The 12846-nt window shown below is 44.9% G+C and overlaps 1 protein-coding gene across 1 annotated transcript; it reads left to right on the forward strand.

The window, feature by feature from the left end:
- Positions 1–3117: 3117 nt before the first annotated feature.
- On the forward strand, positions 3118–12401 carry LOC144521392 (uncharacterized). The gene is made up of 3 exons (XM_078255951.1): positions 3118–3289; positions 11189–11467; positions 11891–12401. Exons 1-3 carry the CDS (start codon positions 3241–3243, stop codon positions 12313–12315), a joined length of 753 nt encoding a protein of 250 aa, XP_078112077.1. The 5' UTR covers positions 3118–3240; the 3' UTR covers positions 12316–12401.
- Positions 12402–12846: the final 445 nt, after the last annotated feature.

Consider the following 12846-nt stretch of genomic DNA (forward strand, 5'->3'; position numbering starts at 1 on the left):
GCCTACGTGACCATGGAGATGTATTCTGCTCCTGACCAGGCTAACAGCCTTTTCTCTTCACTCAGCAGAGGTTTACCTTATTGTTGTTATTGTCATTAGCCTGCATTAAAACACAACAGGTACACATTTTATCTGCCAATCTTAGCACACAATGTGTGTTCTGTCCAGTGGTGCAATGTAACTAAGTACATTTACTCCAGTACTGTACTTCAGTCCAAATGTTGAGGTACTTGTACTTTACTTGAGTCTTTTCTTTTCATGCCACTTCCTACTTCTACTCCGCTACATTTCAGAGAGAAATGTTGTACTTTTTACTCCACTACATTCATCTGTTACAGCTTTAGTTACTAGTTACTTTAGTTACTCCACTACATTCATCTGTTACAGCTTTAGTTACTAGTTACTTTAGTTACTCCACTACATTCATCTGTTACAGCTTTAGTTACTAGTTACTTTAGTTACTCCACTACATTCATCTGTTACAGCTTTAGTTACTAGTTACTTTACACATTAAGATTCCTGCTCATTAAACACATGTAGTTTATAAATCTGATGTTTTATTCTAAAGTAAACTAGCCAACAATATAACGACTACAAGTCAGCTGAGATGATCAGACCATTAAACACACAACTGGTTGATCCTTTACTCTTTCTACAAGGTTTTAATACTTTAACTACATTTTCCTGATGATACTTACACACTTTAACTGAAGTAACGTTTTCACTGCAGGACTTTAACTTGTAACAGAGTATTTTGTTACAGTGTGGTATTAGTACTTTTACTGCTAGCAGCTAGGCGAGCATTATAACGTGTTCCAAAGTGACCACGTTTGTCTCTGAAGTAAAGGCTGGACTACAATAGAGCTGTTTGGAGCAGTTTGGTGAACAGTGTTTTCTGTTGGAGATGGTAAGTCCCTTTGGGGGGGACTTTGGGCTTTTTCACTTTGTAAACCTATAACATGCACAAAAAAATATATATAACACAATAAAGGAAAGGGAAAAAGCCAAAAAAAAAGCATAATATGAGCACTTTAAATGAAGATCTGTTGCTTTTGTTTGTCTTGAATGACTGTAGACTAAGTAAGGGATAATGTAGAGTGAGACGGTCATTATTTTTTGAATATTTGCTTTTATATTCTATCCTATTTATTTATTATGTCATGTATATTCTGCACGTGTGCTGTGTTTCTGATATTTTGCTGCTGTAGGACTGAAATTTCCCATTTTGGGATTAATACAAGTCCATCCATCCATCCATCATGCAACAACTACCGCCCACTAACACACAAACTACTACACACACACACACACACACACACACACACATTGTACTAGAGCTGGAACAGTTCAAAATGTTTCTGTACAGTTACTTGTCTTTGATATAATTGTGATTAACAATACAATTTGAAAACATTTATTTATTTAAACAAATTGAAGTTTGAGTGAGTTCCAGTAGAAGTCTTTTGGTTCTTTTGACCCAGATGATGTCATCACACAGGTACACAGCCTATGAAGTAAACAACGCCTCTTTATAATCATAAAAGATTTGATCTAACTGTATCTAATCTTTGTCATTTGTGTTGCTATGAACGTGTTTACAACAACCAGCAGAGCTTTAGTCCAACAATCACTTATCTAATTACAATCTGGCACATGTGACCAAAACCCACCATTCCCATCAGCAGTCCTACCCCTCAGGACCTCGGCTAATGTCTTTCTGGAGAGATGTGCAGAGCTCCAGACCAGCCAACAGAGACACCAGCTCTGACAGCCAGCACCACCAAGCTTGGTGTCTTTGTTGAAGATAAGAAGGTAGATTTTGTTCTCAACTATTTGGTACTATTAGGAAAACTTTTTACATGATATGACATAACAATAAGCTGACACTTTTATCCAAAGGGACCTCTAATTAAGTACTTTCAACCTTGAACCTAAGTACCAGTCCATTAGCTTCAAATAAGCCAAACTACAAAGAGTCAAATGAAAGTGAAGCTGTGTATATATATATATATATTTTTATTTTTATCATCATCAAGGTGCAGTCAGAAGACGTGTTTTTAGCCTGCGGAGGAAGATGTGTAGGCATTTGGCCGTCCTGATGTCAATAGGGATTTTTAGGGATTCATTTATGTCATTTATTTAACCTGTGCTGTATTAACGCCTCCCTCATCAGTGATGTAGCCTATTTCATCTTTTTATTACTGCTTGTTACTGTTCTTCATGGTTGAACGGTTCAAGAAGATGGCTCAGGTCTGTGTTGCTTGGCTGTGTTGTGATGCTTGCATGGCTTCTTATACTGTTGATGTGTAACTGCACTAATGTCCTGCTGCTTCCTGTAGCTCTGCATGGCTGTTGCTCTAGCTGTCTGTATGGTGTCTTGTTGACTTCTGTCTGTATATATAACCTGTACTAAATGAGTGTCTTGCTGTTTCCTGTAGCTCTGGTCTAAAATCATCTGGCCAAAGGACTACAGTTGAAAATGAACCAGCTGGCTAACACTGGCACATATACAGAAATGTTAGTTAATGTGTTTTGTCCTTTATAAAATAAAGAATAAGAATAAGAATGTAATGCTATACATAACTGTACATATTTTAAGACTGAACCCTCCCTGATCCATTGGAAGAATTCAATCTCTCATGTAAGTCATTGAAACAGGTTATAGACATGAAAGACAAAAAACCCGAAAATACAAATAAAAAAATCATTAAAGTCATGAACTTAAGTGTCATTATGAAACCAATCAACCAAACACAATGACTGGCGTTAACATCAGCAACATCCAATCACTCCTTCTCGTAGCTGCCTGCACTTAGCATCAATTTCAAAACTCTGCACCAAAATGATTATTTTTATTCAGGAACTCGACTGTCTGTCATGTAAACCCGAAAATAGAAATAAAAAAACATTCACTTCTCGTGGCTGCCTGCACGTGCACGTTCCCTGGCCTCATGGCTGCAACTTGCGCTCTCTTCATCTACTCTATAACATAAAAAGGGACAAAAAGGTTGTATTTATTTTATTTATTTATTGAGTGTAAAACTATGCTTCGGGCCTGTGTCTTCATGAAATAAATAAAAATGAAGAATAACGGGGCTTTTATTTTGACAGCGGTCCCCCCGGAAGTGGTGTTTGTTGTTGTTTCCCCGTGCTGAGCAGCGGGAGCAGTGAGGAGAGAAGCCGTTAGCTGAATCCAGATCAGGGAATCCCAAACAGCGTTTCTTAGTTTGTTGATCAGAGATGGAGCGACACCGGGAACACACGGAGGAGACCAAGCTGCGGGGAGAAGGTTAGTCTGACAATCTAACTGCTCTCATAATCACGCTAAGCTAACGTTAGCCTGTTAGCCGCATGCAGCTAGCTCCTGAAGCTAACGTGTTTCCATCCGAAGACTCATTAGGCTCGTTGGAGATGAACTGCGCCTCGTCTGTAAAGTGGACGAGAGCAGGCGGCAGCAGCCGGGGGCGGTGACAAGTTCGCGGTCAAGTCGGACAGGTTCCAGCTGATTCCAGCAGCCTTCAGGCTGAACAGGAAGTCACAGAAACACTGTGGTCCGATTCCGATTTAATAAAATGTTATCAGACCTATATATCAGCTCCTACACAGTCTCCAGTTTTAATTATGACAGAGTAGCTGTTAAAATGCTCTACATGCGATCTGTTGCTGATTTTAATAAACAACACACTTTAGATGATCCGTAATCTGAGCAGATTTAGTCTCTCTGACTTCTAAACTAAAGAATAAGCCTTTACATCAGACAAATAGCAGTTAAAATCCCTCCAATTCAAAAATAAAAGAAAGTTTATATAAAACTTCATCATGTTGAGTCAATTCTGAACCAATCAGCTGTTAGATCAGCTGAGAGGCCAGCATTTCCCAGCATGCCCTGGGTCCGCCTGGGTCTTGCAGTCTGTGAAAAGCAACTGTGCTGCCTGCGTCTCAAACCTGCGGCCGCCTTGATCTGGTGAGGTTATCGTTGCCCACGTGTGCGTGACGTCAGAGCAAGTTGGAATCAAGTCGGACACAAGTCTAACCAGCATGCATTGGGCGGCGATCGCCGGTGGTAGATTCTGCGCAGACCTGGCTCATCTCCAACGAGCCTATTGAGTCATTTCTGTCGTTGAGATTATTCCTGAAAGCAGCTGTGAACGGTTTCCGGGTTCAACCCTCCTGTTGTCCTCGGGTCAACAAGTTTCCATATCAGAAGTTATTGTTTCTTTTAACCAAATTGTCAGAAAAAGTAACGTGGATGGTTCCATACAGCGCTCTTCTCAAGTTAAATAAATGGTCGGTTCACTACTTTTACTGAATTTGGGTGTTTTATTCAACTTTATAGCATTTTTATAGCAACGTTGAAAAAGCAACAACTTGCAAAAAAAGTTACAAAAAACGTTGGGAAAAGTGACAAAAACAAGGTGATAAGCCACAAAAGTTTCGAAACAAACCAACGTTGGAAAAAAAAAAGTTTGGATTTAAAAAAATTTGACCCAGAAAAAGAAAAAGTTGCATGGTCAACGGGAAGACAACAGAAGGGTTTAAAACAGAATACGTTTCCCTGGCAACGTGTGCTCAGCAGCTTCTACACACCTATATTACTCTTGTTGTTGGAGGATCTCGGCTAGTATGTAGTATTACTGCCCTCCACACGTCAAAGTTTAACCCTTGTGTTGTCCTCCCGGGTCAAAATAAACACTCTTTTAGACACTGTTTTTCTCACGTTTTGCTTGCTTCTTTCAACGTTTTTTGGCTGTTTTTTCAACTTCTTTTTGGCACTTATTTCAACCTTTTTGACACTTTATTCCCCCCATTACAACCAGTATATTCACCACTATAACACACTTATTAACACTAGTTTTAAACTTATTTTTGAATTCATGGTCAATAAACCTCATTTATATGAAATTATCTAATTTTTGTGTTAGAAAAAAGCAGAAACTATGAATGATTTGGACTAACAGTTAAGATCAGAGGAATGAAGGCAATGGATAGTCACAGATATGTCAAAGTTTAGTCAGGATAATGCTATAAAACTAAATAAAACACCCAACATTCAATGAGAAGAGATGTCATCCTTAATTTCACTTGTGAGGAGCGTTTCATGGAACCATCCATGTTATTTTGGGCAAATTTGGGTGAAAGAAACCCAAATGTTTCATCTAGAAACTTTGAAAAAACGTTGATAAATTTGAATTGAAGTGAATTGAAAACTGGTCAAATTTGACACCAGCACAACAGGAGGATTAAACTAGAGTCTTCCATACAGTCCTGCAGATGTTTCTGACTGTGTCCAAACAAAGATAAAACAGAAAAGACCTCAACTCCAAGCCTGTCAGTCTAACAAACAGTACTTTTCTTTTACACTATACTCTTTACAGTCTCTACAATCTAACCCCCAGGGCCCCAACCTCAATCTACACCATTTAACTGATGAGTCCTTACGGGACAGAGATGTACAGAAACATGTTGCAGGTTGTATAGAAAAGTCCCATATAAATCAAAAGAAGAATAATGAATGAATGATGACGTGTGTGACTTGAACATCTCACATTTACCAACAAAACGTACAGCGAAAGACCAGCCAACCTGTACACATTTTAACATCAATGTATGCTGTAACGTTTTTTCACTCTAAAACTGCTGCTTAATACATCCATATTATCCATCATACAGTTTATGATGGAATATTTCATCATAAACTGTAAGCCTTTTTATTCACCCCGTGAGTTCCACTCATTCATTCTGGTCAGTGTTTACATCTCACCGCAGGCCAACATGCAGGATGCACAGCGCATGCTCGCCGACCAGATACTGTGTGTGGAGCGGACCAACCCGGACTCCCTAGTTATTGTCCTTGGAGACTTTAATAAAGGGAAGCTCACTCATGAACTCCCTAAATATAGACAGCATATTAAATGCCCGACCAGAGAGGAGAACATTCTGGATCACTGTTAAACCACAGTCAGGGATGCTTATCACGCAGTCCCCCGTGCTGCACTGGGTTTCTCTGACCACGTCATGGTTCACCTGATCCCCGCCTACAGGCAGAAACTAAAGCTCTGCAAACCTGTAGTGAGGACATCAAGGAAGTGGACCAGTAAGGCTGTGGAGGATCTCCAGTCGTGTTTGGATTCTACTAACTGGGATGTGTTCACAGAGGCTGTGACGTCATACATCAGCTTCTGTGAGGACTGCTGTGTTCCATCAAGCACCAGGGTGAGTTACAACAATGACAAACCCTGGTTCACAGCCAAACTCAGAAGGTTAAGGCTGACTAAGGAAGAGGCGTTCAGGAGTGGGGACAAAGACAGATTTAAAGAGTCGAAGTACAAGTTTAGCAAGGCAGTGAAGGAGGCTAAACCACGGTACTCTGAGAAGCTCCAACGCCAGTTCTCAGCAAACGACTCTGCGACTGTCTGGAAAGGACTTAGGCAGATCACCACCTATAAGCCTAAAACCCCCCACTCCTTCAATGACCGACACCTAGCCAACGACCTGATCCTCATCCCAGCCGCTTCACACTCTGCTGCGAACCGATCCAGTGAGTGCTGAAGGTCACAGGCCGATGATGCCATCAGGACCACATCATTTGCAAAAAGCAGCGATGAGATCCCCAGCCCACCGAACTGCAACCCCTCTCCACCCTGACTACGCCTTGATATCCTGTCCATAAATACTACAAACAGGATTGGTGACAAAGCGCAGTCCTGGCGGAGGCCAACTCTCACCTGAAACGAGTCCGACTTACTGCAGAGAACCCGGACACAGCTCTCGCTTTGGTCGTACAGAGATTGGATGGCCCTGAGAAGGGACCCCCTCACCACGTACTCCCGCAGCATCTCCCACAGTATCTCCCGGGGCACCCGGTTATACGCCTTCTCCAGATCCACAAAACACATGTAGACCGGTTGTGCATACTCCCAGGCTCCCTCCAGGATCCTTGCGAGAGTAAAGATCTGGTCCGTTGTTCCACGACCAGGACGGAATCGGCATTGTTCCTCTTCAACCTGAGGTTCGACTATCGACCAAACCCTCCTTTCCAGCACCTTGGAGTAGACTTTACCGGGGAGGCTGAGAAGTGTGATACCCCCTGTAATTGGCACACACCCTCTGGTCCCCCTTTTTAAAAAGGGGAACCACCACCCCGGTCTGCCACTCCTTAGGCACCGTCCCAGACTTCCACGCAATGTTGAAGAGGCGTGTCAACCAAGACAACCCCTTCACACCCAGAGCTTTAAGCATTTCTGGACGGATCTCATCAATTCCTGGGGCTTTGCCACTGTGGAGTTGTTTAACTACCTCAGCAACCTCCACCAGGGAAATTGACGACAATCCCCCATCATCCTCCAGCTCTGCCTCTACCATAGAGGGCGTATTAGTCGGATTTAGGAGTTCCTCAAAGTGCTCCTTTCACCGCCCTATTACCTCCTCAGTTGAGGTCAACAGCGTCCTATCCTTACTGTACACAGCTTGGATGGTTCTCCGCTTCCCCCTCCTGAGGTGGCGAACGGTTTTCTAGAAGCACCTTGGTGCCAACCGAAAGTCCTTCTCCATGTCTTCTCCGAACTTGTCCCACACCCACTGCTTTGCCTCTTTCACAGCAGAGGCTGCAGCCCTTCGGGCCCTTCGGTACCTTGCAACTGCCTCCGTAGTCCTCTGGGATAACATATCCCGGAAAGACTCCTTCTTCAGTCGGACGGCTTCCCTGACCACCGGTGTCCACCACGGTGTTCGTGGGTTACCGCCCCTTGAGGCACCTAAGACCACAGCTCCTCACCGCAGCTTCAGCAATGGAAACTTTGAACATTGTCCACTCGGGTTCAATGCCCCCAGCCTCCACAGGGATGCACGAAAAGCTCCGCTGGAGGTGTGAGTTGAAAGTCTGTCGGACAGGGGCCTCCTCTACCCGCACTACCCGTTTGGGCTTACCAGGTCTGTCCAGAGTCTTCCCCCACCCCCTGACCCAACTCACCACCAGATGGTGATCGGTTGACAGCTCCGCCTCTCTCTTCACCCGAGTGTCCAAAACATACGGCCTCAGATCAGATGAAATGATTATAAAATCGATCATTGACCTTTGGCCTAGGGTGCTCTGGTACCAAGTACACTTATGAGCATCCCTATGTCCGAACATGGTGTTCGTTATAGACAATCCATGACTAGCACAGAAGTCCAACAACAAACAACCACTCTGGTTTAGATCAGGGAGGCCGTTCCTCCCAATCACGCCTCTCCATGTGTCTCCATCATTGCCCACGTGCGTGTTGAAGTCCCCCAGCAGAACTATGGAGTCCCCCACTGGAGCCCCATGCAGGACTCCACTCAAGGTCTCCAAGAAGGCCGAATACTCCGAACTCTTGTTTGGTGCATATGCACAAACAACAGTCAGAGTTTTCCCCCCCGCAACCCGCAGGCGTAGGGAGGCGATCCTCTTGTCCACCGGGTTAAACTCCAACATAGCAGCGCTCAGCCGGGGGCTTGTGAGTATCCCCACACCCGCCCGGCGCCTCACACCCTGGGCAACTCCGGAGAAGAAAAGAGTCCAACCCCTATCCAGGAGTATGGTTCCAGAACCGAGACTGTGCGTAGAGGTAAGCCCCACCAGATCTAACCGGTAGCGCTCCACCTCCCGCACAAGTTCCGGCTCCTTCCCCCACAGAGAGGTGACATTCCACGTCCCCAGAGCCAGCGTCTGCTGCCCGGGTCTGGTCCGTCGAGGCCCCTGACCTTCACTGCCACCCATGTAGCAGCACCCCCGACCCCAGCGGTTCCTCCCACAGGTGGTGGGCCCATGGGATGGAGAGATGTCTGCCACGTAGCTTTTTCGGGCTGTGCCCGGCCGGGCTCTGTGGCAAACCTGGCCACCAGACGCTCGCTGACGAGCTCTCCATCTGGGCCTGGCTCCAGACGGGGGCCCCAGGCCTCCTCCGGGCAGGGTCACTCCATCTCTTCCTCGATTTCTCATAGGGTTTTTGAATCCTCCCCACCAATGCCCTCCATAAAGGTCCCTCCCTCCACCCCCCCACCCACCTCAGTGACAACTCTCTCCATCCATGAGAGGGACGTCAACAGACTCTTTAGGAGACAGAACCCCAGGAAAGCTGCTGGACCAGATGCTGTCTCCCCATCCAGCTTGAAGCACTGCGTTGATCAGCTGTCTCCAGTGTTCACAGACATTTTTAACACCTCACTGGAGACATGCCACGTGCCAGCCTGCTTCAAGACCTCAACCATAATCCCTGTCCCCAAGAAGCCAAGGACCACAGGACTTAATGACTTCAGACCCATCGCCCTGACCTCTGTGGTTATGAAGTCCTTTGAGCGCCTTGTGCTTTCACACCTCAAAGCCATCACTGACCCCCTCCTGGACCCCCTGCAGTTTGCCTACAGAGCCAATAGGTCTGTAGACAATGCTGTCAACCTGGCCCTCCACTACATCCTCCAGCACCTGGACTCTGCAGGAACCTACGCCAGGATCCTGTTTGTGGACTTCAGCAGCTGCCTTTAACACCATCATCCCAGCTCTGCTCCAGGAAAAACTCTTCCAGCTAAGCGTGCCATGCTCCACCTACAGGTGGATCAATTACTTCCTGTCTGATAGGAAGCAACATGTGAAGCTGGGGAAACACGTCTCCGACTCACAGTCTATCAGCACCGGATCGCCCCAGGGATGTGTTCTTTCCCCCCTGCTCTTCTCCCTGTACACCAGCTGCACCTCTAGTCACCAGTCTGTCAAGCTTCTGAAGTTTGCGGACGACACCTCCCTCATTGGACTCATCTCTGATGGCGACGAGTCCGCCTACAGGTTGGAGGCTGACGACCTGGTGCAAGCAAAACAATCTAGAGCTCAACGCTCTAAAGACAGTGGAGATGGTTGTGGACTTCAGGAAAAACCCAGCCCCACCTGCCCCCATCATCCTCTGTGGCTCCACAATTGACACTGTGGAGTCTTTCCGCTTCCTGGGAACTACCATCTCCCAGGACCTCAAGTGGGAGCTGAACATCAGCTCCCTCGTGAAGAAAGCACAACAGAGGATGTACTTTCTGCGGCAGCTGAAGAAATTCAACCTGCCAAAGACAATGATGGTGCACTTCTACACAGCCATCATTGAGTCCATCCTCACATCCTCCATCACCATCTGGTACGCTGCTAGCACAGCCAAGGACAAGGGCAGACTGCAGCGTGTCATTCGGTCAGCAGAGAAGGTGATTGGTTGCAATTTGCCGCCGCTCCAGGACCTTTACGCCACCAGGACTCTGAAGCGTGCTGGAAAGATTGTGGCCGACCCCTCCCGCCCCGGACACAAACTCTTTGAGACACTCCCCTCTGGCAGGAGGCTGAGGTCCATCAGGACCAAAACCTCACGTCACATGAACAGCTTTTTCCCCTCCGCCACTAGCCTTATTAACAAGGCCCGGAAACTACCCTGACTATCCACCTTCATGCCACTGTTCTCTCTCTGCTGTAATGCTCTTTGCTCTTTATTTTTTATTTATATCTTTATTCTTTATTTTTAACTTAATACGTACTGGGTAAATATACTTATACTTATATTGTTTATACCTATACTTACATTGTTTAATATTCCATCTAAAGAATGTGTGACGTGCACCAACAACACCAAAACAAATTCCTTGTATGTGTTAAAAAACGTACTTGGCAATAAAACCCATTCTGATTCTGATTTCAATCCTGTCGGCTCTCTGCAGTGGGCAGGGCTGCTGCTCAGTTCCCCCCTTGACTAATTCGCGCACACACACAAACACACACGGTGGATGCAGGAAAAACCGGCGATGAGGCGTACACAATGAGCTAAATTGAGGACAGCTACGCTCGTTATTGTAAGTGCAATGATAAGTTAAAGTCCAATAAGTGCTTTATCAAACAGTATGAATTTGTCCCAGGCCAGGATAGGAACTTAACTAACAACGTTAAAGATCAACAAACCACTGACACATATGTTCAAATTTGATTCATTCAATAAATTATTATTTTCTGTCTTAAGTCCACCAGCCATTTTCATATTATACCAACATTTGCAGCATCCTGAGCCTTTTTGGTTTCTGGGAAAACTTACAAAAACCCAGATATATTTATAAAAGTGTTGCTGAATAATTTTCAGTGTTTTGCCACGTTTAATGGAATTTTAGATGTTAAATTGTACAAATATTCACATTGTCTGTGTTTCAGTTTTACCTCAAGATGTTCTGGAAGTGATTGTTGGTGAAGAGGAGCAGCAGGAGTGTAGCTCCAGTGTGGACCAGCAGGAGCCAGAGCCCCCCCCACATATTAAAGAGGAACAGGAGGAACTGTGGAGCAGTCAGGAGGGAGAGCAGCTTCCAGGGCTGGAGGAGGATGATATCACCAAGTTCCCATTCACTCCTGTCCCTGTGAAGAGTGAAGATGATGAAGAAGAAGTTCAGTCATCACAGTTTCATCAGAGACAAACTCAACACATGGAAACAGAAGGTAATTGTGACGTTTTGAAGGAGAGTGGAGAACCTCCGTCAGGTTTGAGAAGCCATGTGACTGTGTGTTGATGTGATCACACAGCAAACGTTAATGCTTATAGACAAATAATTAGTGCAACTCCTTCTGTTATCTGAGCCAGTGGAAGCATGTAGATCAGATGTTTATCTATAGACACAAAGTAGTCCTTGTTCTTTAAGTAGGATTCAAACCAGACCAGAAAATGAAATAAGAATAAGATAAGCCTCAGGTATAATTGTCAGTCTTTACAGCACTCAGGCTGAAAATTAGAATGCAGAAACATGAAATACCAGGGGTTTTTTTTACCACGTAAAGAGATTTGAATAGAGACTCTGTACTGTTGATGCTGTCTCTCTGTGTCTGTGTTAACATCTCTCTCTCTGTGTTTCCTGTTTCCTGCAGATGTGCAGCAGCTGTTGGTGATTAAAGAAGAAGTTCCCCCTGAGCAGCAGGAGTGTAGCTCCACTGTGGACCAGGAGGAGCCAGAGCCCCCCCCACACATTAAAGAGGAACTGTGGAGCAGTCAGGAGGGAGAGCAGCTTCCAGGGCTGGAGGAGGATGATATCACCAAGTTCCCATTCACTCCCATCATTGTGAAGAGTGAAGATGATGAAGAGGAAGCTCAGTCCTCACAGCTTCATCAAAGACTCAACACATGGAAACAGAAGCTGATGGAGAGGACTGTGGAGGACCAGAACCAGCCAGGAACTCACATCCACATCCTCTTTTACAACCAGAGACTGAAGACCAGACTGGAGACTCTTCTGAACCTGAGACTGATGACAGTGCTGATTGGAAGGAGACCAGAGAACCTCAGTCAGCTTTAAACTCTCTGAAACATGATTCAAGACGTAAGAAAACATTCAGCTGCTCTGAGTGTGGGAGAAGATTTGATCGCAAGTCAAATCTGAATAGACACATGAGAACTCACACAGGAGAGAAAACTTTCAGCTGTTTAGTTTGTAAGAAAACGTTTTTAATGTCTAGAAATGTACGGTTACACATGAGAATCCACACAGGAGAAAAGCCTTTCAGCTGCAGTGTTTGTAATACATCTTTTACACAGAGAGGAAGTTTACAGAAACACATTAGAATCCATACAGGAGAGAAGCCTTTTAGCTGCTCTGAGTGTGGTAAAGCTTTCACTTATAGTCAACACCTAAAGAAACACGTGATAACTCATACAGGAGAGAAGCCTTTTAGCTGCTCAGTTTGTAATAAATCGTTTACACAGAGTGAAAATTTACAGAAACACATGAGAATCCACACAGGAGAAAAATCTTTCAGCTGCTCAATTTGTCATAAAAGATTTGGCTACAAGTCAGATCTGAAGACACACATGAGAACTCACACAGGTG

This window comes from Sander vitreus, chromosome 7, assembly GCF_031162955.1.
Source record: "Sander vitreus isolate 19-12246 chromosome 7, sanVit1, whole genome shotgun sequence".
Classification (NCBI taxonomy): domain Eukaryota; kingdom Metazoa; phylum Chordata; class Actinopteri; order Perciformes; family Percidae; genus Sander; species Sander vitreus.